The sequence below is a fragment of the Rhinolophus sinicus genome, chromosome 16, assembly GCF_057876585.1.
Source record: "Rhinolophus sinicus isolate RSI-liver-muscle chromosome 16, RSI-T2T, whole genome shotgun sequence".
Taxonomy (NCBI): Eukaryota; Metazoa; Chordata; class Mammalia; order Chiroptera; family Rhinolophidae; genus Rhinolophus; species Rhinolophus sinicus.
The window spans coordinates 147,038,934-147,065,071 of record NC_142516.1 but is presented as its reverse complement, the minus strand read 5'-3'; the positions used below and the strand labels follow the sequence as shown (position 1 = coordinate 147,065,071).

At 37.0% G+C, this 26,138-nt stretch overlaps 1 protein-coding gene across 5 annotated transcripts in view; it reads right to left on the bottom strand.

Moving 5' to 3' along the window:
* NALCN (sodium leak channel, non-selective) overlaps window positions 1-26,138 on the bottom strand; it is a 294,980-nt gene that overhangs the window by 22,458 nt on the left and 246,384 nt on the right. For all 5 annotated transcript variants that reach the window (XM_074329501.2, XM_074329500.2, XM_074329499.2 and 2 more), the window contains 12 exons: window positions 25,753-25,854; window positions 25,276-25,345; window positions 22,718-22,809; window positions 22,507-22,629; window positions 20,320-20,376; window positions 19,961-20,081; window positions 19,732-19,863; window positions 18,684-18,851; window positions 15,831-15,935; window positions 11,557-11,663; window positions 5,147-5,267; window positions 4,961-5,059 (listed from right to left, as the gene is read on the bottom strand). In XM_074329501.2, the coding sequence (XP_074185602.1) occupies window positions 4,961-5,059; window positions 5,147-5,267; window positions 11,557-11,663; window positions 15,831-15,935; window positions 18,684-18,851; window positions 19,732-19,863; window positions 19,961-20,081; window positions 20,320-20,376; window positions 22,507-22,629; window positions 22,718-22,809; window positions 25,276-25,345; window positions 25,753-25,854 (1,297 nt within the window). The remainder of the gene's footprint in view (window positions 1-4,960; window positions 5,060-5,146; window positions 5,268-11,556; window positions 11,664-15,830; window positions 15,936-18,683; window positions 18,852-19,731; window positions 19,864-19,960; window positions 20,082-20,319; window positions 20,377-22,506; window positions 22,630-22,717; window positions 22,810-25,275; window positions 25,346-25,752; window positions 25,855-26,138) is intronic.

Sequence of the window (26,138 nt, the reverse complement as noted above, 5' to 3'; positions counted from 1 at the left end):
TAAAGTCACAGAATTTTGATCTTTAAGAAACTAGTGCTGTGACAACTGGCTTAAAAGGGATTGGATATTCTTTATTATATGATAGAGTACTTCATTAAAATACACATAAATATATTACATTTCATTACATTATGTTACATAGGCAGAAGTATAATTTAAGAAACTGGGTGGGGTGGCCGGGTGGCTCAGGTGGTTGGAGCGCTGTGCTCCTAACACCGGGCTCACCGGTTCGATTTCCACATGGTCCAGTGAGCTGTGTCCTGTACAGCTAGAATGAGAACAACAGCTCCACCTGGAGCTGGGCTGCCTTGGGCTGCTGTGAGCGGCCGGCTGGCAGCCCGTGACCAACTGGCTCAGCTGGATAGAACGCAAGGCTCATAATACCAGCATGAGCCAGTGAGCTGCGTTCTTCACAACTAGACGGAGAAACAACGGCTTGACTCGAAGTTGGGGGGAAGGATGGGGGGATAAGGGAAAGGGAAAAAAAAAATGGGGAAAAACAAAACACCCATCTGCACTCAAATTCTTCTTTGCTTTCCTCAAAGCTAAGGACAATCCTTCAGGGGAATATCCTCCTCATGTTTCCAGAATTTTCCTGCTTGTGTTTGTATCAATACATGAGAATGTATTATAATATTTGTTCTGAATTTTAAGAATTTATATAAATGGTGTCCAATATGTGCTTATTTATTCATTTTATTTTTACCTTCATTGAACACTATGTTTTCCAAACAACTACATACTAGATCTAATTGGTTTATTTTCACTACTCACGGAGTAGTAGACCACTGTACCAATACATCAGAAGCTATTTAGTTTAAATTTCTGGACTATAAACAGTGCTGCAATAATCACACATACCATCTCATGGTAAACATCTATGAGCCTTTCTCCATGTTGAATCTCTAGGAGAGGAATTGCTGGGGTCTAGGAACTTATGCATCTTTACATTTACTGCATATTGCTAAGTTGCTGTCCAAAGAGGGCTAACCAAGAAAATTTGCCACTAGCAGTTTCCAAGTGTTCCCATTTCCTTATAGTCTTGCTAATCTTTGACATTACCAGACATTTTAATTTGGCCATTTGATGGGTGTGAAGTGTACATGATTTAGCTTTAACATTAATGAGATGAACCATTTTTTATGTGTATAAGTGGTGATTCCTGTATCTTCCTATGTGAATTGCCTGTTCATATTCTTTGCTCATTTTTGTATTTCAATATTTACTTTTTGATGTTTTGTAGAAATTCACAATGTATTCTGGACACTATTTTTTTTTTTTATCAGTTATGTGAGTTGTAAATATTTTCTCTTGTTTTTCTTTTTTTTGCTTTTATCATTCAGATAAAATGTGTCTTTGATCAGTCAGCAACTTTTCATTTTAATGTAATCTAAGTTATACATTTTTTTCTTTATGGATTTCACTGTGGTTAATGTCCAGAAATCCACAACTACTCCAGGGTCAACAATAAATTCTGTATAGTTTAAAAATGGTTTATACTTTGCTTTTCATAGCTCAATCATTCACTCATCTGGAATTCATTTTTGAGTGTGCCATGAGGTAGAGATATTATTTTATTTTCTTACATTTAGACAATCAGTTACCTCAGCTTCACTTACTGATGGTCTCATCTCTAATGATTTGTTGTGCTACTTCTGTTTTATATGTACAGAGGTGACTTCTGGGGCTTTCCGTTCTGTAAGTCTAATTTTCTATCCTTGTAACAATTCCAACATGGTTTTACTTATTATAGCTTGTTTCCTTTCCTTTTCCACATTTTTGTTCATGTTCAACGCTGTGAGAGGTTTATCAATTTTTTTTTTTTTTAAAGAATAGCTTTCGTTATTCTTAAGGCTTTCTGTAGTTACTTTGTTTTCTGTATCATTCATTTCTGTCCTTTGTTACTTTCTTCAATTTTACTGTTATTTTTATTATAATTTATTGATTTGTATATTTGACATATTACTAATTAATCTTTGATTTTTCTCTGATATATACACTTAAAGCTATAAATTTCCTTCTAATTATTGATTTATCTATATCTTGTGAATTTTTATATATGTGATTTTTATAAATGATTTATCTAAATATTTTGTGATTTTCTATTCTGATTTCTTCTGTAACTCATAAATTACTTAGAATGTTGTCAATATTTCCAAATTCTGAGGGATTTTTTTGCTATCTTTTTATTGTTATGGTAAAGAACACATTCTACACATTATCAATTTTTTTGATAATTATTATTTTACGACTTCGTAGAGTATACATTTTGTATTTGAAAATTGTGGGGGGTCCGCATTCTTTATATGTCCAGTAGAACAAATTTTTTGTGTGTGTCAAATCTCCTGTTTTCTTTCTTTATTTTCCTGTCTGATTTATGAGTCTCTTAGAGAAATATGTTAATATTTGTCATTATGATTTTGGACTCATTAGCTTTTTAAATAATTTGGTTAATTTTTGTTTCATGTATTTTTAAGGTTCAGGAGCTTTATACTTTTCTGGTGATTAGTTTCTTTTGCAATGATTTCATTACACTGTTTATTCTTAATATTTGTTTTTAATTATTTTTTTTCTGATATTAATATTGATAAACCACATTTTTCATTAACTGCAAGCAAATACTTGTTCTCTGGATGCTATACACATTTATACTATTCCTTATTATAGAGAAAAAGATATTTTGAAAAGTTGAACTCTGAAAGGATCCAAAAGAATAACATGGTGATATCATCTGATCATTAATACATGAAAACCTCTAAAAGGTTATTATTATGAAATTAAATATATTAATTAAACATATTGTTTTATACTAGGGAAACAAAAAAATACATATTACTGGTATAGACTTTGAACTTTTTGTTTAAGGTTCCATTTTCTAGGGAAGACAATTTTGCCTAATGCTGAATTATGAAAACTTGGTCCCCAGAACTTGCTTTATCTTCATATCTCTCTATTGCCTATATATTTGGAAATCTGTTTATATACCTTTGGGTATGACTATTAGAATGTAAGCTCCACGAGGGCAGAAATCTTTTTTGTTTAGCTTGTAATGTTCTCAGGGTCAAGAGCAGTGTCTGGCACCTAGTAAGCGATCAAAGAAATCTATTGAATAATAAATAAATAAAGGCTATTATATAGCAGCTCATGTGCTACCATCTAAAAAACTTGCTGAAAAGTATCTTTTCTAAAAAGTTCACATAATTTAGAAGTTTATATCTTCTACTAACTAATCAAGTTTGTAATGTCTGATAATACGATTTCTTCTACTTTCCCTCTTTCTTTAAACACCCGTTTAGAGAGCTTCTGAGCATGCTTCCCTTTCTCAGGCAAAGATGCTTCTTTCCTCCTTCAGGAAATAAACACAGCCAGTGTTGTAAGTAGACCTCCTGTTATTTTGCTTACTTCAGCCATTCCTCTAAGTTCAAGAGCTGCATTTGTCTCCAGTTATTTAACATTTTATGTTGTTTCATTTATACTGCTGAATTGTGAGTGGCCATAGGACCTAATTCTTCTGAAATCAGAGCCTTAGATGGCATCCCGAGCAAGCAGTGCCTAAACTCTGTTAATTGACTGATTAGCTTCTGCGCCTATTCTGGCATTCCCAGTGTCTGCTCCATTACATGGCTCAAAGGCATCTAAAAAGATCCATCTTTCTCTTTCTGCTTGGTATTAAACTGAACACAGTATAGGGCTTAAAGAAACTCATTTATGAATGTGTTAAAGTAAAATAGGGGGGCTGGGCGATATCATCTCTATCCTTTCTTACTCTAAAATCCCATTTCTGTGGGTCAGAGTAGTGTTGAAGTCCAAAGGGGGGATTTTTAAGTCACACCCTTTGAAAGTCTGAACAAAATGACATTCTCATTCGGCACACATCAAAGGTGTCAATTGACTGAATATCTGGTACCACACAAGTGGAGCCTGGGGGACTGTGAATGACACAGTCCCACGCTAGCTACCCAAACCAAAGAGCTCTGATGTGAACGCTTGTGACTCAATCTTAGCTGTGAATAACACGGAGCAGCACGGTGCTATGCAGGCACATCCAACTTTAATTCAACGCAGGATGACAGTTGACATTTTCCTATTCTTGAATTTGAAGAAGCACAGGCTGTGCAGTAATAGGCACCACTTCTGAATTCCCGCCCCCTTTTTTCCTCCGTATACGCCCCAAACAAGTGACTTTACCTCTGTAGGCTGTTTTTCTTTAATTGTGCATTTCAGAGTTGTGAGAACGGAGAGTAACATATCAAAACCTTAGTGCGTAGTGTGTGCTCAAAAACTACATAAGTCTCAATTTTTATGATTTCAGAAGACGGGCCCTTACACAGCAGAGGACATGTGAGCCACGTCCAGAAGAATGACATAGAATGTTCTCTCTCAAACTCATATATTTTGGGCAGAAAACCTCACTTGCTCTTTTCCCATTTATGAGCTCTTATACTGCTCATTAGAGCTGTTATGAATGCAGCACGCTTCCTATAAAGCATATAAAGTTTTTATACGAAATAAGAAAATCTTTTATCCTATGAATTAGATTTTAAAATTTCTACCCTCCTCCCAACCTCATCCTAATGCTGAGTTTACCTACTGAGTTACAAAGAAGCATCCAATTTACATTTTGTGAGAGTAATGTTACCTGCAACCAGCGCACCAGCTTCAGCTACGGTGTTTTAATAACTTGCTGGACACCCTTTCAATTTGAACAAGAGGAGATGCACCTTTCAACTGGTGAATGAATGACACTGTTACCAAAGGGGGAGATTTAGCAAGAGAGTTGTGCTCTTAAATAAAGTGCCTGAAAGGCAGTAATGAGGTCTCTTGTAAAATAGGTAGAGAGATTATTTACACGAGTCACATTACAGTTTAACGCGACATCATGCTGTGTGTGCAAAAGAAAGCACAGAGTGAGTGGCTAGAAGCGAGTAAAGCCTGTGGTACTCAAACCGAGAATTCTTACCTTGTTTTCATTGAAATTAGCAATAACTACTCCAACAAAAAGGGTCAGTCCAATCATGCAACCCAGGAATACAAAAACATGAATATAGATTCCATGCATCTGTATAAATGAAAAAGACAGTTATTCATCAAAGTGAAAGCAGCTGTTGAAAGGATTGTGTTCAAAGGATTCCTTGTGCTTGCTTACCGGCCCCACACGATGAATAATCACATCCCTCACTTCCACCCAGCCTTTCAAGGAGAGAACTTCAAACAATGCCAGCATAGCATTTCCCACATTGTCGAAATTAAAGTTCCTAGGATTCGCCCTGCAAGTCAGAAAGAGGAATGTTCTGTGAAATTCCAATGAGAAGCACCCTAAGGCAAATATCTATAGCTCTTTCCAATCTTAGGTGCAAGGTATATTTAACACTTGGAAGGTGGGTTATATGGCATTTCTTTTGATTTAGCTAAATCATAATGATGCGCTGTTATAATTTATTAATTATATAACCAGTTAATAGGTAATGATGGGGTGCTCTCAATTGAAAATGACAAAATGCTACACAACTTGAGTTCTGGCTCTAGAGGATCTGCACATGTTTCTGGCTTGTCCTGATTATACGGAAGACTGGAAATACACTTTCTAGTTAAAAATTGTTATAGGCGATTCTCAAAGGGGCATTGGAGTTTGGATCTGAATTTTAATTTTATAATTGAAAGTCTTTCTAAAGGCATAAATTACAATTCCCTGTGTTAGTACAGAAAGTGTAAAAGAACAGAATTTCGCCACTTATTCCATTCTGTGGCCTCCTATGAACATCATGCTGCAAAGTAGTGATGCGGTTAGATGGCAAGACGTGTTTGCTCATAGGCTGTGTTTCCAGATCACTCTCTCCCAGTTGGATTTTTTCTCTCCTGAGTGTTCTTAGTAGATACTTCTTGTAGACCACAGTGCACAGTATGCTGTCTACACTCACAGCCAATTCCTGATTTCTAAAACACTATTGCCTCACTACTTTTGGGAGGAAGGGGATGTCTCATTTCTTGTTTTTCTGACATTTATACTTTTTTTCTTCCCAGTTACAAAGTGATCCAGTCTACTATATTGCCATTTCCCTCAGTGATCATGGTTCTTAGCTACCATTTTTATTGTTAATAGATTTGAGTGTTTTTTTTTTCCTTTCCCCTTAATTAGAAGCTATTTTAAATAATGAAAAGAGTCAGACAACCACTGGAAAATCATGATGATCACTACATTTCTTGAATATGATTGAGAACTGAGCTCAGGATTATTGAAGACAGTAGGCCTCCTGAAGCCACCTAAATTTTTGTTTTTTCCCCCCTGCTAGCTCATTATCAAAATTTAATCTTCATAAAAGGTAACTGTCTGAGGGCAATCTGGTTTAGCATTTTTCTACAACTTTTTATGTTTTTCAAACCACAAACCAATCATGGGATGTAATTTTCTTTCTTTTCTTTTCTTTTTTTTTGTAAATACTAAATGAGTATCTAATAAGAAAACATAAAACTGAAACTGACTTGCTCCTAAAGATTTAAGGCTGATTGGTAGAAATGTTTTCTACATGGTGCAAAAGCCCCACTCAGAAATTCATATTTTGGGATTCTGATTTACATTTTTTAAATATGAAAGTATAGCCTATTCTCGGATTTTCTCCAACAATTTTTCCTTTGGCGGTTTCAATTAAATTTATTTTTATAGCAGACAGATATAAGGATTCTACAGATGTTTTCTTGAATAAGGATGTTTTTTTTAAAACCAATGAGCCAGTTCTCAGATCTGATGTTGAACTTTCTTACTCATCCATTTTCTTTATGTAAAAGAGCTTTTCTTTAGCTAAATTTGCTAGTTTAACTAACCCAAGCTAGTTTTATATTTCACATCCAATAGAAGTTAGAATATGTTAAAAATACACTTTTAGGCTAAACCAAGGAAAATACAATAGATAATCACAGACTTAAATAGTTAGAAGAATATATCACATTAAAAAATTAGAATTTCTCAGCTTTAATCATGTAAGATGTTTGTTTACGCTTTGTTCATGCACCTAAAATTAGAAAGTTTAAAATTTTACGTACAACCACAGAGGACTTCAGTGAATCCCAGACATAATCCAGTATTGTCATTTTTACCTATAGCTCTTCCTTGATTTGGAAGGCTGTTTAAATATCATATTTTCCGGTTAACTTTTAAAAGATTCTTATCTTGTCTACACAATCCAGAAAACTAAGACATTCGTTCTGACCTCACAATTTGGTCAGCCTTTTGCCTCCCAGTGAAAAGTGCTCCAAGGTCCCCACGATCATAAAGAGAGTTGCTCCTCCCCTGGGAAAGACAGGGTACCATGGCGGAGAGGAACTTAGCCTCTGTCTATGGATGTGGAAATGCAGGAATGACATTGTCTAAAATGGCATCCTGTTTCTTATTACATTTCTCTGCCATCTAGTCTAAAGAAACCAGAACTTTTTGTACTTTCTAGAATGCACTGACATTTTTTGCCTTGTGCTTTGGCAACAGCAAATTAGAGTTTCCTCAACTTAGGGCACCTTACTTCTGCCTAGGCCCTCCCGCTCCCCTGCCCATAACCCCTCCCTGTTTCAGCTCCGTAAGTCCAAAGATAACTGGTTGTCTTCTCTGGGTCCTTCTCCCTGGTCGTATCATACATGGATTAGGTGCCTCTCCTGTGTGTGTCACTAACCCTTTGCCTGTCTGTATCCTATCCCGGCTGAAACACCAGGAAACTAGAGAAACTTCACCTCAGGCGCTTCCCTGGCACAGGCCCCTTCCAAGCCCAGCAGTGAGTTCACATAGTCCTATGGTTTTCTCAAACTGACACAAAAGTAAGGTAATTTTATATTCTTTTTCTTAATATGCTTAATATTTCTTAATAAGCAAATCGAGCCTTAGACTCTCCAACAATTTGACCTTCTGTGTAACTTAAAATTACCTAGAGGTAAGCTTCAGGTGAGTGTTAAGTGAGTTTAGGGGCTTAGTGTAGCATCAAAGCCCTTAGCATATTATATTAAATTATTTACAATTTTATTTTCTGTTCTCTACTGGACTTCAGGCTCCTAGGGAACAGGGGCCATAGCCCTAGTGACAACATAATACCTTGCAAATAGTAAGCACTCAAAAAATACATTTATTGTAAAACTCAGTACTTTGTTGATTTTTCTCTCATGTATTTCATTTTCTTCTATCCTAGACCTCTGCTTAAAAGAAAACACACAATATTTACAATATGTGATATGTTTAATCCTTTTTAGCAAGGTAATTTTTATCTCATCAAGTTTGAGTGATTCCGAAGAAAATGAATGTATTCATCTGAAGAGAAAATACAGAAACCAGACTACCTCCAGAATTAGGTAGTACATATTTATGTCCTAATTATAATTATCATATCATTTCTCTAGGACAATTCTCAGATATAAGTTATTTTCTTAATCATAAATTAGTCAATATAAAATTACAAAATTTTGGGCTGCTAACTCTTGACAAGCTTACTAAAGAAGGAAAATGTAAAAATTATCATGATTACACCTGACATTTATTTGATGGAAGGTTTATCTTTCACTAAAATTAATCCAAGTCACAATATTCTGAACAAATGGACAAAAGCTATTATGATGATGTTCAAGTGATGCCTTTTATTCACTTAAGCTTTTAAAGCATCATTTAACTTGAAACCCCAACAATAACATACAAAAAACATTGCATTTAAATTAACTCTGATTTTTAAAATCATAGGTAGCTGGCTTTGTGGAATAGGTTGAATAACATAAGGCATAACTAGAAACAAGTTTACTTTTTTTCCCAACACTGCCTTCCAGTATGTTCTAACTCCCTTTCTGACATCTGGAGGAGATCCCAAAACTTTTTGGTCACTTTCAGTTATAAGATTATTCTAACAAGTCCACTCCATTTTACAGCAAGTCTTGGCTCTCATAATCGGTACAAGGATCCCATCTTCAGCAGCTCAGCCTGAACAGTGGCTTTCGGAGGGAAGAAGAGTGTTGGCTACTCTGTTCCACTCCTGTTTGGGTGACCTTGTGGTTCTTACAAAACAGGAGTCAGGAAAATGGAATTAGAATCTGCTTCTTGTGCTCCTAGACTCTACTCTGGCCATTGGTGCTCTTGTCACGGCAGCTATTGTTCTTTCTTAGAGGGCATTTGTGTGTTCCTAAAAACACTCTGTATATTAACCATGTTTCTAGCTTCTGCAAATTTGGTACCTTATCATCTGTCCTAAATACATATGCTGGACACACTTTGTTCTGGGCTGCCCAACCCCTGACCTCCTTCCTCCCTTATCACCCTCTTCCCAATCTAAGGAGGAGTCCCTTTTAGGGTGCGCTTTTCAAACGCAAACCCACCAACCCACAGTCCATACCTCCACACCCCTCCTTTGTTGGGCTATCACACTCTGGGCCATTATCCATCTGTCCTAACTACCCCAGGCCCAGGTATCAGACCATAAGGGACAGCCCTATTTCCAGAACCCGCTGAAATGATCAAATTTGCCAATCCTAAACCTGCTTGCTCTGCCTTGCTCATTCCTGCCCAGGGAAATTACAGTAAAGGCTCTTGCCCACAGTCCCTTTCCTTTTGCCCCGCGACTGATCCCCGTGTTTCCCTGTGTGGCCTCCTATGGTGTGGCATGGTCTCTCCTCTTGGGAACTGTGAGTAACAGCTATCTTCTCAAAGGTAATTGTATCTCAATCTGTTTGACCTTACTAGATCTCAAATTTTCCACTAACACACTATATTTTAAAACACTCCCCAGCACAAGGATGCCCCATTGTGCCATCCCTGCTACGAGTGTAATCTCTAGGTGATTCTCACCTCCCACTCCTGGAAACACACCCATACCCTCTTCCAATAGGGGCACCTGCTCCCCAGTACATAGCTCTTTACAGCAGGGATCCATCAAGACGGCTCAGATCAGGTGGCCTGAGGCAGTGACTCGGCCTTCCTGGAGCATCAGATAACCCTGCCCTGCTAGACAGTGAGGAGCAGCTTACCCACAGAGCCTCTCTTCTTGTCTTGCTGATCTCTGGTACCAGCTAGTCCTCCTGGGGGAACTTACTTGGCTGGGGTGAGAAGTACCTTTTTCCATGATGAAGGGAGGTGGGATGCCATAGCACTCTCAACTGAGTTCGTTCACTTTATGATGTTATCTTTGAGTGTAGTGTTTTCTTGTACATGAACTGGATGATAGAGGTGGATAATCTTTTAGTGAGTTCTGCTGGGGTTGTGTAGTGGCTCTCTTTAGAATATAAAGACACAGTATCTCCTATTAACCTCAGCTTTGAGGCGTTAGCCAAAATTCCAAAACAGTAGGGAAAAACTCCTATTTGATGTCCTGATATAAATAAATAATTTATGGTATATTAATGAGTTTTCACCTCACAAAAAATAAATTTTTTATGCTTCTTTAATTTTTTATTTTAATGTAAATTAGACTGCTTTCCTAGTTAGCACTGGGATAAGGATAGTCCCTTGTGTTATTTACTTCTCTACCCATGCTGAAGCCACACATCTAAAATGAATCTCTTTTTTTCATAATGCTTTGGTATTTAAAAAATAAAAACCCAATATAAACAGTATTGAATTGTTTATAAAAGTGGAGTTCATATTAGAGAAATGCCAAAGCAGTAACAATGAGTCCTAAGGGTACAACTGGGTGAAATGTTATTCCTTTTAAAGAGTTTGACATTTAGTAAGAGAACAACAATGGTGACAAAAGCTGAGTAGTTGCTGTGGTTCACTCATTATTCTAAGAGGTAAAATGAAATAAAAAGAAAACAGGTGACGAGTTAAAAGGACAAATGAAGTTGAGAGAACACTCGGTTCATCAATGAAGCAGACTGAGAAATCCCATTCACGATCATTAGGAAAATGGATGAGAAAGAAGGTACTAGGTACTTCTAGCTGTGATGTAAATGCTTTGAAAAGTCATTTTCAAGAAAGATACAGTTTAAAGAAAGAGTTAGAAATAATCAATTGCATTACTGACTATTCCTTTCCAGTGTTTCAATAATGGAAATCCTTCAATGTTAATAGATTTTAAAATTGAAATAGCTTTATGATTCAGGTAGCTTCTCTACAACTATTGTGAGGACATCAGATCCTCCTTTAAAGATGAGTTTAGTTTTTATTTTTTAAGATTTTTATTAAAATATCGCTAACATACAAGTTATATTAGATGATGAGTTTAGTTTCAATTTGATTTAAAAAATTTTAAAAATTAAATTAATTTAAAGAATTAAATTAAAATTTGATTAAAAATATGATTGAAAGTCTTTTTTTTAAGCCTCACTTATTTGTAAAGCCATGCAAATCCAGATCTAAACTTTTAAATACTGTGGTGATATTTCATTGGTGTCATGAAGCAACCTAGGACTCACTGTGTCACTTGCTCTCTTATTTACCGTATTTTTGCATCCTGTTGTAATTCAGTACTTTACATTGTATTACTTAAAATCATTTTAACATCTCTAGAAGAATTATTTTTAGTTTTCATGACATATTATACTGATTTAAAACCTAATACTGACAAATATAGCATTCTTCAGAATGTTATTCTGATATCTTACCAAACACGGGGCACCCAAAATCCAGGTTTTTTCTCTCCAGGTCTTAATTTTAAATTTAAGTTCTTGGAGACACTTACATTAATTCTGAATATGCCATTGCAATCTTCCTAAAATAAGGAAAAGAGATGGGGGAGAGAACCTGGTCAGAAAAGGAACTCAGAAAAGATAAAAGAAACAGTTTTTACATAAAATAATAAAGGTCTTTATCTGACAACAGTGACGTGGACAGCTATCCAACAAATAGTAACAAAGACTGCAGAGATGAGTGATGAAAGTTGATGCTGAAAACATCAGTCAGTGGGCAAAGGATCTGAATAGACATTTCTCCAAAGAAGATACACAAATGGCCAATGAGCACATGAAAAGATGCTCAACATCATTAGTTATTAGAGAAGTATAAATCAAAACCACAATGGGATACCATTCACACCCACTAAGAAGGCTATAATAAAAACATCTACAAGTTTTGAGCAGAATTGAAATCCTCATACTAGAACCCTCATATACTGTTGGTGGGAATGGAAAATGGTGCAGCCACTTTGGAAAACAATGTGGCAGTTCCTCAAATGACCAAGCAAAGAGTTACCATGAGACCCAGCAATTCCACTCCTAGGTGTCTACGCAAGAGAAATGAAAATATATATCCATATGGAAACTTGTACATGAATGTTTATGTCATTAATATTATAAATAGCATTATTTATAATAGTCAAAAGGTGGAAACACTGCAAATGTTCATTAATGGACAAATATGTAAACAAAATGTGGTATACCCATAAAATGGAATATTATTCAGCCATAGAAAGGAATGAAGTACTGATACACGCTACCACATGGATGAACCTTGAAAATATGGTAATTAAAAACGTCAGTCATCAAAGACCATATATTATATGATTCTATTCATATAAAAGTTCAAAACAGGGAATTCTATACAGACAGAAAGTAGTCTGTGGTAGTTTAGGGATGGAGGTGTAAGGGGGATAAAGGTTTAGGGGTGACAGTCAAAAGATACAGTGTTTCTTTATGAGGTAAAGAAATGTTCTAAAATTCTCTATGGTGATGGTTGTACAACTCTGAGTATGCTAAAAATAGGAGGATACACTTGAATATCTCAAACGAACTTCAATTTTTAATCTGTTTAAAGCCACCTTTAACCGTAAAACATGTATCCTCCTGGCCTCCCCATTTCTGTCTGTGGACCAGCATCCAGTCAACATCCCAGCATCAAGATCTTAGCTCTCTACTGTTTTTTCCTCTTCACGCATTCCACGTCTCCATTCTTACTTCCACTAGTTTAATGCCAACATTATACCTCTCTTGATTACCAACAAAATTTTTAAAAATAAAAATAAAAACCTTCTTACACAAATAATATGCCCTTAAGTTATAACGCATGGATAAATTTACTTATAATTCCTAAAAAGATAAACACAATTGAGATTTGGGTGTCTATCCTTCCAGTCTTTATTCCTACGCAGATATGAAGTTGTACAGTGTTTATTCTTTCATAGCCCACTTTTTCAGTTAAAGTGTATTGCAATTATCTTCTCATACGTATTCATCTGCAACATTATTCCAAATAGCTGTGCTGTGGTGTGTTATGTCAAGGTCCCACGATGTACGGGGCCTTACTGTCTCTTCCAGTTGGTCTTTCTGAGCCCACCAGAGCCCACCTTTGCTTGGGTGAAGCAGCTTGGTGTCCTGGTTAAAAACATGGACTATGGGGACAAGCTGCCCGGACATGCATCCCAGCTTCCCACTTATTGGGGTGACCTTGGACAAGTCACCCTTTGACACTAAACCTTTGTACACCTGTCTTACTCCTCAGTAGAATGTGGGGAACAATAGTAGTTCTCGTGACAGTACCTGTACTTTGTGAGCAGCGAGAAGTGTCTGATTCCTCTGCCTACAGACCTTTTGATGACTTCTCATTTCTCACCAAAGAAATTCCAACCCCCTTTGACTGGCATTCCAAGTCCCTGAGATCTAACCTACATTTCTGGCCTTGTTTTTCAGTTCATTTCTACATGGGAGGGAAGTGAAGTTTAACATATACTATTGGGGGTGGGGTTGGGTTCTTTACATAAGTCAACTAGTTCAATCTTTAAACTATCGCTATGTGAGGAGTGTTATAGAGGAAATAAGTTCAGAGAGAGTGAATGACCAGAGCAAGCCATCACACCTACTGTCTTCATTCTGCCTCCTCCGCTTGGAAGGTCTTTTCTTGCTAGAATCCTTCCTCTCCCTCAAGCCTTCTCAGCACTGTACCCCCAGGGGGAGGAACTATTTCCCATACTTGAAAGAGTACACATTATTTCCACTTTTCATGTGCTCTTTTAAATTCTGACTTTGTTATAGTTGCTTAAACGTGAAACACACATTCTGATTGGATGGAACATGCTGCAAAGCAGGGGCTGTGACCACGCCTCACTACGCCAATTTCTTTTTAATTATTCTGCCTGATATTGATGCTCTCTGTGATGGTTAAGTTCTCCTAGGCTTTCCTTATGGGCCTACCACAGAGGCCTCATTGTGGGAAAGAGGATAAATGCATCATGGTATTTGTGTGTTTGTCCATCCATCGTGTGCTTTGTCTTATACACAAGTCACCAACTTTTAGCTTGGTCTGGGGATGTGTAGACAGTGTAAAATCACAATGCTCTTAGTCATTGTTAATACACTGAGTCATCCGAGATTCCTACTAGGCTTCATTCTGAAATGTAAGCATCTTTCTGGCCTCTATACGGTGTGGATCTAAAATAACCCTTGTTTCCTTACACAAGCTAGTGGACTAAGCACCAGCTCTTTATGGCTTCCTTCATTAGCTAATTTGGAACAACATGACCTTTAAATCATGTTCCTTGTTATATCTTCTCATGTTTATTGATGTTCCTGGGACCTCTGAAGAGAGAAGTTAAAGGCAGCAGTGCTCTATGCGGTGCCTTGTGAAACAGCATAAAGTCTACCCAACCTAAGAATGTCTCTTCTGCTCTGCCACTTCCTGAAATCCTCATTACGAATATAACTGATAATGTATTTTGACTGGACAAAGATGTTAGCTGTACTTTAAAATAATTAGAATGCTAATGATTTTTATAATTACAAGCCTGAAAATGTAGGAATTTTCATACTGGTATAAAATCTGTATTAGATAGTCATAGTTGCTGGAAATATGTATTGTAGTTCAGCTTTATTAAGCCTTTTGGAAACATGTATTTTAATGCTCTCAAGGCATTATTTTACCTGTATGAACAATGAGATACTTTTGCTAGTTAATACATTAGCAGTACATGCTTTACTTCATTAGTCTATTTGTAATATAAGGCAGAATTCTAAGAGAGTGGGACATTGGATGGTGTAGCAGAGATTGCCTAATCATTAACCAAACTGTGTCCCTTTTTCTACACCACTAAACTACAGTCTCCCTTCCAGTCTGGTGACGCCATGCTCTTTCCAGGAAAACGTGAGTTGCAATGAGGTGTGCCGCTTCTAGGCTCGGCCCACAGCCCTCTCAGATAAAGGTGGTTCTCTGTTCTTATGGGTCAGCTAAACAGAGAAGACTTTGAAAACAGTGAAGGGTGAGAACACAAGACAGAAGAAACCTGAGTCCCTGAGAGGTCATTTGGAGGAGAGCTGTCCAACTTATCCAACCAAGATGCAATGTATTCATTGCATTATGTTCAGCTACTGAAATATTGGGGTTGTTTCAGCAGCTAGTCTCCTTTTACTAACACCGTCTAAAGAAAAAAGCAGTAGCAAAAGTTTCAAGCTTGGGTCTTTGTTGGTTGTCATAATGGGGTAGATTCTGGGCAACTGGAGCTTATGTAAGGCCTTGGCTTCCTCATGGGGAGAATGCTGGAGTGGAGCAGTATTAAAAAGGGGTGTTAAAGTCCTTTGCACTTTTAGGGGGAGCTATTTGCTGACATGAGGCTCATGTGACAACAGAGGAAGGATTACATTAGGGGAGACTTGTAGGGAAAGTTTCTGAGATTCACAGCTATAAACATCTGGAATTTTGGGAGACTATGCAGAAGATGTCACAGTGGATTGACAATAGGAGGGAAGAGTAGAATTCCTTGTCATGTGCTTCTAATCTTATAAACCTTTGTCAGAAGAAGAGAAACCCTTTTGCTTTAAGCAAAAGGAGTTCATAGGAATAGACTTCTTAAAGTTTTGTCAGGGGGTTCTCAAAGTAGCTTCAGCACATGTTTACCAAGGGCTGATAAACTACTTTAATTTTTAATTCCAAAAGATAGAAAGAAGCATCTTACCCTTCTAAGAATGTTGGGATCATTGCACTTTGCCAGTTTTCCAGCAAAAAGCTGAACTCCAAAGCTTGCAAAAACAAGCATTAATGTCAGCAAAAGAATGGAGACCTGAAAGAAATTGGTGAGATATCAACTCTCTTCGTAAAACATTAAACAGAAGGTTTGGTTCAAACAGCAATATAAACAGGACTTTTCTGATACCATTGTACGAAATTCATGATCTTTTTTCTCTGTGTGTCAAGTGCACTTTATTTTTATTTATTTATTTTTATTAGTTTCAGGTGTCAAAACAATGTAATAGTTAGACATTTACACCCCTCACACAGTGATAACCCCCTCCCCCAATCTACTACCCCTCTGACATCGCATATAGCCATTATAGTTCCACTGACTCTATTCCTTATGCTGTACTCTACATCCTGTGACTATACTATACATACATACATATATATGTATATACATGTGTATATACATATATATATAAAATTATAGTTGATATTCATTATTATTCAGCTTTAGCTTCAGGTGTACACTGCAGTGGTCAGGCACTTACACCATTCATGAAGTGACTCTCTAATAAGACAAGTGTCCATCAAATACCCTACAAAAAAAACACAATGAGATACCGCCTCACACCTGTCAGAATAAATCAATAAACAACACGTGCTTGTGAGGATGTGAAGAAAAGGGATCCCTTGTGCACTGCTGGTGGGATTGCAGATTTGTGCAGCCACTATGGAAATCAGTATGGCGGTATCTCAAAAAACTGGAAATGGAACTACCTATGACCCAGCAATTCCACTCTTAGGTATCTATCCAGAGAAATCCAAGATGCTAATTTGGAAAAATTTATGCACTCCTACGTTTAGTGCAGCACTATACACAATAGCTGAGACTTGGAAACAACCGAAATGCCCATCGGTAGAGGACTGGATTAAGAAACTGGGGTACATTTGTACAATGGAGTATTACTCGGCCATAAAGAAGAATGAAATCTTACCATGAACCTAGAGAACATTGTGCTAAGTGAAGTAAGTCAGACAGAGAAAGAGAAATACCATGAGATCTCACCTATATGTGAAATCTTTAGAATAGAATAAACAGGCTAATCAGAAACAGTCTCAGATATAGAGAAAAAACTGAGGGTTGCTAGATGGGAGGGGGTGTGAGGATGAGGGAGAAGGTGAGGGGATTAGAAAGCATAATTGTTAACCATAAAATTGCCACAGGGATACGAAAGACAGTTTGGGAAATTCATGATCTTTTGATGATATCTTTTAACTTCTCCACCACAGGTCATTCAATTAGCCTTACTAGAATGTTAAAAGAAGGAAATTCACAACAGGTTTTGAATTTTTAGGATAAAAACATGTGACTTTCATGTAAAAAAAGGGGTATGGTATTTTTGACATGACTTAGGCTTTTCTGATTTTAAAGTCAACATTTTGATCTATTTTACTTAATGGAACAAAAGAAAAATGCTTAAATAGCTATATTTTCCCCACTTTTCTCAAAATGAATTCATATTTCTATTATCAGAGCACAAATTAGAGGGGCAGTGGCTTTGCTTTCCTGGGAGCATGAGGGCGTATGAATGTGCTGCTCACAGAAGAGTAGAGATAACTCAGTCCTAAAAAAGCAAATCTCTTAATTGACTCATGCTCCCTCTGCTGGATGACTACTTTGGTCTCCACAGAGAAAGTGGCAAAGGATAAAATACTGAACAAACTATTGCTCTGTACTCGTTGAATAATCTAAAATATACATTAACTATACTAAAATTACACAGAAACATCATGAGGAGAAAGGAACAATAGAGTCTCTTCCAAAATCTACCAAGGGTCAAAGATGCACATACATTAGCCATCAGGTGATATCCCATTTTCCTTCAACTCAAGCTGTGAAAGCCACTATTTTATGGCTTTATTGCAAAGAAAATGTAGAATTTTAAGCACATCTTTAAAAAAAGTTAGCATTTACATGCTTATAATAACATTACAATCTGTCTTTAAAATACCTTTGCATCAACTACAACTGCAGTTATGCTCTCACCATAGCTGTGTTTCTAGAAAGCAAGTTTTAAAACAGCCTTATGTAAATTAATTCATGTTTTCCATGCACAAGCAGAATTCAATAATAATAAAAAGAATCCTTTGATCACTCCTTTGTAGGGCAAAGATCCTTCTGGAACAGATTATGAGCAATGAGCCTCTTACTTGTCATTTTATCTGCAGCCCTGCTCTTAGAAGACCCTAAAACAATGTTTGCTCAACGAAAAAGAATGTTTTTCCCCTTGATCACATTTGGAAGCATTCATTACCGTACATTTAGGTTACTTAAAGTAGGGTATACTTGTATGTTAAATTTTTCAGTTTGTTTTATGTTAACATTCTAAAAACAAGACACAAATTCTACTGCTATATGCTTTGAGGGTCATATAGAATGAAATTATGAACCCAAATGTGTTAATTCCTAATATCATTTGTGAAGTAGATGATGTTGAATTTTCTTATCCTTAATTTCCTGATTGGGAAACTAAAACCCAGAATAGAAAGAGTTAGAAAGGGAAGTGTTAGCAAATATTACCTCTTTGAATTCTCCTTTCATCATACTTTCCAGAGTGCTTCTCTTTAATTTACTAAAAATGTTTGTCGAATTAAATATACTGATAAGCCAGAAGCATTTATGGGTAATGTTTCTGAATGTTGTGTTGTGCTTTATTAGTGTCTTTATAATCCTCTGGCAAAAAACAAAATTGTAGACTTAACTTTGACAAGCAAGACTTATTTATTCCCTCATTAGCTACATTACAGAGTTGGACTATGTGCACTGGAAGCAAAGGTAACTGTAGCATACCAAAAAAATTTCCTTGAAGCCACTGAAAAGCTCTCGAACAACTTTCCTCATCTGGGGCACCAGTTTGAATATCCGCAGAGGTCTCAGGCACCGAAGGACCATTAGGAGCTGAGCTCCTGATTCAGCAGGCACATTTTGAGGCATCCAACAAAGAAATATCAAGCTCACCTAGAGGGAAAACATAACCTCTGAAATTTATACAATTTATCCTCTACTATGTACGTTTTCTGAGAGCCAGCTGGCCACAACTTTCCCTTAGCAGAGATTCCATGGGTTATGTGGGACAAGCATTCACTAGGTGTACAGGAAGTCTCTTATCTCTAAACTATGAACCCAATCTAGATCTGTTAGCAGCCCCAGGGGAAAGTCATCAGGTGTATGCAGGAGTGAAATGGGGTGCCCATACTGACTGTGTACCCCAGAGCATTCTGCTCCTTCTCTTAACTGACACACTGGAGGAGGCTTCGCTGATGTCAGCAGGATTGAAATTCATTTGATCAAAGATACTAAATCTCATGCTTGACCTGATGCTCACTATTTTATTAACAATCTAAACATACTACAGTTACTGGTCACAATTCTCCTTGCTGTGTCGGAAAAGACATTGATTTTTATGCCTTGCTGGACATATAGGAAAAAAATGAAATTTCTTTGAGTCGCTTCCTATGGTTTCTCAAATTAGTTTAACCAAACAGTTGAATGGTCTTTCCTAGCCAGATATATTGTGTCTTAGAATTGGGAAAAAGGTCCAACCACAGTCACTTTAGTTTGCAATTAGCAATCAAAGGCTCACCTGTCAATTATATGATATAGATTTTTGTTTGTTTGTTTTTTAGTATACAAGAATTGTGGGGGGAAAACTAGGATTTGCTGTCTTAGACTTTATATATGCATGCCTCTTATTAGGCTATAATGGACTACTCTATTTAAGAACTCAGTTTTGGCAGCTAAACCTTTATGACTCACATACATCACTCTTATACCAAGAAATACAGGAGATTTTACAAAACCATCACACTTTACATTTAAGAAATAATCAAAGACTTACAAGATAAATAAATATGTCCATTACTCCACCAAAGTCCCTGATGACAGCAGTTGGAGTGAAAAATAAGCCATCTGCCATAATCTTCAGGTTAAGCTCAATGCTCATGAATATTACAAATACATACTCGGCAATCTGAAATGGGCAAAAGGCAGTTTGATCACAATGAATGGTAAACTTGCAGGTCAGTGTTTTCTTCTCAGAGCTGTGAGCTAAGATTCAGCAGCAGTACCTGTAAAGTAGGTGCATGCATGACTCTTCGAAAGGGCGATTCGAACATCATGGAAATGCAGGAACAGATGGTTACAATTATCATGACCCAGTCCAGGTAAGTCACCAGTCCCAGCAAATCACTGCCAAAGACCAAACAGAAGGGAGAACACAAATGCTCTAGGAAGGGCTGCTAAAAGTCAGAAGAGATGCTTCTGGGATGTTAATGTATCTCATATATTTTTATGAATCCTCAGTTGTCTATTTCATGGCATGATACAGCAAGAAAATAAAGGAACATTTTATATTTATTTTTAAGCAACATAGAATAGTATACAGAAACTTCAAATGTGCATGGAAAACAGAATTTGTAATGCTTACTAAAGTTGATGGTACTTTGTATTTTTCACAGCTCCTGTGACAGGATCTGTTTTAGATCTGTAAGAGAGAATAAACATAACATTCTTCAATGCAGCAAGGGTGTTATAACTTGGCAGCAGTGTATTTATAAACATCTCATACCTAAAGTCTCTTTTTTATCCTCTATAAAATGTCCATTACAATATATGCTAACTGTATGTGACTTTGGAAGGCAGAAAACATTAGCTAAAAGAAAAATTAGAAGAGCTTGCAGTTGATACTTATGAAAGAAGAGTTTTCTATTTCTCAAAATTTGATTTTAGAATTTGTGATTCCAGTCAACGATTTCTGACGTGGATATTACAAAATTAAATTTTTAGTTCCATTTAAAACAATCAGTTAAAATCTTTACTTAGCAGTTCAAGGATGTTCCTCATAATTATTTAATCAATTATGTATAAAGTCAATAGAGTTCTTCACCCTGTATTTAACTGTGATCTTATGGAGTAATTTATATAGAATTTCTTGGGGATGAGAATTTATAACTTTTACTTTCAGGGAGCCAATCTTCAGTGAAGCCCCTGATGGCGTTTGTACCCCCAGTTACAACAAAGTCTTCCTCGGTCTACATCAGCTGCACTGCTGACAAGGAGAATTACATCCCACTAACTGGAGTAGAGAATTAACATTTAGATGTTAACATGGAGGCAGCCACTGGGATAATGCCAGATGAAAAACCCACTTGGGAACTGATCAAATCAACTGTAAAGTACCAGCTTCTTCCTTTACTTTGTGAAAACTTAGGGAAGTTTTTAGTGATTATTACTCAAACGCTTTAAATGGTGAAGGTCTTTCTAGACAGGAGAAAGAACAATAGAGTGGCAGTCAGAGACAGCCATGCACTAGCTGGTGTCCTTGAGTGAAACCCTTAACCTCTGCTGACCTGCCTACCCTCCTCTTTTGGAGGAGGGGGGGATACAAATGACACTAAATGGTTGCTGAGCTCTCCTCCAGCCCTGAAATGTTACAATGGTGTATTAGCTTCCTAAGGCTGCTGTAACGAAGTACCACAGACTGAGTGGCTTAAACAACAGAGACTTATTTTCTCAGAGTTCTGGAGGCTGGGAGTCCGAGATGAAGGTGTCGGCAGTGTTGGTTCCTCCTAAGGGCTGAGAGAAGGATCTGTCCCAGGCCTCTCTCCTTGGATTGTAGACAGACATCTTCTCCCTGTGTTTTCACATAGTCTTCCCTCTATATGTGTCCATGGCCAAATTTTCTCATCTTATAAGGACGTCAGTCATATTGGATTAGGGCTCACTCTAATGACCTCATTTTAATTTAGTTTTTCTTTAAAGTCCCGATCTCAGTTACATTATGAGGTACTGGGGGTTAGGAGTTCAACATATGAATTTTGTTTTAGGGGGAGCACAGTTCAGCTCCTAATAGGTAGTGAGTATCATATGCTACTGATTATCAACAAAGGAGATCAATTTACTTAAGTGATGACGTCAGGGAAGGTCCAACTACCGATGGGAAAGTATTCACACTCCCTTCAGGACTCTTAATGTCTTCAGGATATCTGCTTAAAGCTCTGCATGACAAAAATTCCATTTCGTGCACTGGCTGCCTGCTGACATTGGCTGCTGTTGTCTCAAATGCAGTATTCTCCAGGTTTACCACACTGGCAGCCTCTTGCACATTTCTTCCATAGAGACACTGGCCACTGGGTTTTCTTCTCGTAACAGTTGGTAGCAGAAAAACTAGTCACCTTTCTTCCTATTTCACATTATTCTAGAATAAACCAATTAGGGTATTTTGATGATAAAGAAACTACCAGTCTAAAAGAAGGTGCACGCAATGACCTTTGCACTATGTCATCCAGTCTCCCTTTGCTTCAGTATTTCCACCATAAAATATGGAGTTAATAACACTGATATAAATATACTGGGCAATAGTTAAAATGAACAGATAAAAATTGCTGTTAAGTGCTTTATAAACGTGAGCTTTATATAAATGTTAACTACTTGCAACCTTTGTTTGTTTTCCACCTGCTTGGCTGCTCAGCAAATAGGAGCAGCATGATTAATTAGCCCACAGTTTATTTTGTGACCCCATTAGGATTACATGTTCCTTCTTCCTCATATGACAACCCCCCCTGCTGTTTGTATGACTCAGGCCAAACACCTGGCTGAAATTGAGTGTACTTACGCATTGAAGCGTGCCCGGACCACCACCCGGCAGAAGTTTCTGAACCTGTGCTCCCGTCCAACGATGAACAGTGGCTTGTCGAAGTACGGATGATTCTCTCGCAGTTCCTCTTCTTGCACTTTCCTTGAAGGGAAAATTTATGGGAGAGTAAAGTTAAGAGAAAGTTTGCCATTCCAAAATAAGTGCCAAGAAACACCATAGCACCCCATACCTTTTCATTTCTGCTTGCTCCTTTTTTTCCTGTATCATCTTTATTTCACTGTCTTCTCTTTGTGCATTTCTATATCTCACTGTATTGGAATGCTAGAAATAAATTAAAAGGGGTATATCAAAATGGAAGATTTTTGTTTTTGAAGACCCCTCAAAATGATCATTAAAAAAAATGGAATAACTATCTTTGTTTTATATATATTTCAATGGCCATGGTCATCGTAGCAAAGTTTTTTTTGTTGTTTTTTCTTCTAAAGGATATTTTTCTCAATAAAACATTTATTGAGACTCAATTATGTGCTGGGTGCTATTGTAGTGCTGGAGATAAGGCAAAAGGGAAAAGAAAACATGCAAAATCCCTGTTCTTATGGGGCTAATGATCTAGTCAAGAGAGACAGACAAAAATTAAATCAAAATAAGAATATTAAAAGAGGTGTAGTGCTCTGGTTAAAAACAAAGGACGTTCGAGAATGCTAGAGCCTCCAAGTTTAAACAGGTCAGAGAAGGCCTCAATCAAATCTGTTATTTGAGCAAGGACTAGAAGGATGCAGCCACTAAAATTGTGCAGAAATGTCCCTTCCAGAGGAGGGAGTGGGTCGCTGTGTATGCACATGGAATAGCCAGGATGCCAGTGTGGGCAGAGAGCAGGGAATAGAAAAGGAGATGAGGCCAGAAGGCTAAGGAGGGCGGGCAGATTCTGTAAGACCTTGACTCTGGTTTTCATTTTGCCAGAGATGGAGAGCCATTATTCAAATAATTGAATAGATTTTACAGAAAATATTCCTTAGATTTAATTATTTGTATCTTTTATCATTTGGAATATGAAACTCTCTATTTTAAATTGCTTCTGTTATGGAGGAAAAGACACTAGGGGAGATTTCTTATAAAATTAGCAGAACACTCATGACCTTTTGCTATGGAGAAGATGGGGGATGGATGTTTGTTGTACATCTATGTAGACAAGATAACAAAATGTCTTTGAAGAAGAGAAAACCTTTGGAATTGGGATAAGTCAAATAGAGCCTTTCATTGTATATATTTAAACACATATTTTCAAAGCCATGTTCTAATTTGATTGTTAAGTATATTGCACATTGAAGGAAAGTCTTTTGACCTAGTATTGACTCTCTGAATTTTTTGCCTAGAAATGTTCTCCATGTACTATGGCTGACCCTCAAATTATAGTAAGTACATAGGCCATGTGTTGGATCCAATCACAATTCCATGTTGACAATATAGTGGATCATATGCGATGGATTTCTGGCTTAAAAATCATGGTGTTAACAGATGTTTGCACCAATTAGAACCATGTACATTGGGTAATGGTAGTATCAGGTGTTCTCATCACCAACTTCTTTCATTCTTAATTTTACCTGGAACACTTAGGAGAGTTTACTCTCACTAGGATAGCAATTTCTTGAACGCAGAGGATGTATGCTGAAAATTCCAGAAACTCTTAAGAAATAAGAATTAAGGGGTAGAATGAAAAACTGTAAGGCTTTGCTAACTTTCTCTTGCTAGACCTCTTTTATCAAATGCTATCCTTGGCTCTGAATATTCAAGACTCTGCTTTCTTACCTAAGTTAGTTAGACTCAATTTAAGACTTATATTTTAATCCAGGTTTCACTAATGATAATTACTTAACATGTGCTTTCTACCTCTCATGGTAATCTCAGCACGGTAGAGCTGCTGGTGAGTCTAACCCAGAAGTTAGACTTTTGCCTTCTCGGCATCCCTGGATTTTCATGTTGTTCCCTCCTTCACTTCATCTGGGTCTCTGGGCTCATGTAGAGGCTCATACATACTGACCATCCTCTAACATTCTTTGCCTCCAAGTTTCCACCTTTCAATTCTTTACACTATTTTATTTTTCTTTACGGTACAGAGCCAACCTATCACAGCAATGAAAAGAAGATGAAAAACAAGTGGAAATTATTATATATTTGTTTACTTGCTTATCATGTCTTTTACTAGAATGTAAGCTCCTGCAGGGCAGAGACGATGTTTTATTTCTCCACTACTCCTCATCACTTAGAACAGGATCTGGTGTGTATAATGAACACATGATAAATATTTATTGAGTTAGTAAATAAACAAATGAGTGATCTAGAGTCTAAAAGCAAAGAAATTATTGGGAAATTTTGTGCGATCTTTGACAGAAAAATTCTTGTAGAAATAAAATTTTAGTATGTATAGCCCTGAAATTATAGACATTGACTGGATCTAGATTCTAGAATATTTGGAATATAGTAAACATTCAAAGGTAATGATATGAATCATTCCTATCAGATGCTTTGAATGTCTTTAATTTCAGTCAATTCAACTGATAAGTCATTTTTGTGTCACTATCTTAGGGAAGTCATTTGCTTTGTGGGTTGTCTGGAATTTTCTACAGTTTTTTTCTGTACGTGGCCATTTAATTTGCTTCCTGAGTCTCTTGATTTCCTCTAAGGAGACATGACAACGTGACAGAAAGACCCAGGCACTAGAATTGTCGGAGCAGTCATTTAAATACATTTTCATGATTGTCAAAATTCAAAACATTGCTTAGAACTTACATCTTGAGTCAGAGTTTCAAGAGATTTCCCTCTGCTGATCCTCTGGCTGTTTGATCCATGTCTCAGTGATCTAAAACAACCACAACCAACAGGTCAAGACATCTCAAGAACAAATTTTGACTTAAGCAATCACTATTATAAAAAATAAATAAATAAACAACTTCTCTGATAGCATCACAAAATCCTATTATTTCTTTTTGTAGCAAAAGTTTTAGTCCATCCAAATGTCTTTGATCTCATCTAACAAAATTCAGAATTTTTCCTTCTGATCTTAAGAGTGAGAATTTGGCCATCACCAATGAAAAGGTTTTTGAAAGATTTTTTTTTGAATCTTTGAATCTGATTGTGCATCTCTTACTGTTACCACCAACAAATAGAACCCATACGTAGGTGCTAACCAGAGCTGTGCACAGTGAACACTTTCTGTAAAACTCCTTCACTTAATTTCTTGGTAGCCCCATCTCCTGGTATATTTACCTGCGCTCTTGGCGGATGTGATGCTGCACACTGAGAATTGACCTTTCCTTTGCCGGCTGCCCCTCAAATGATCCACTCAGCATGCGCTGTCGAGTGCAAGCTCTAGGAAGAAAAGGAGCCAAAGATAAACGCGTGATCTGTACACTTGGGATGAATAATACATAGCTGCTCATTACTCTTACTTTTTTTAAGGTAACACCAATGATAAGGTAAAATATAGCAAATGACACATAACCATGAGTAAAAGAAGCTTTAGGCTTTGTGTGAAGAACACTTACAAACAGAACTGTCATAGCTGTTGAAGAGGGGCTGGAAAATAAACAGAAAGCTCCTGCCCCCACCCCCACCCCTCCACATATTTTGCCTCCTCAATCCCCAAATAGGAG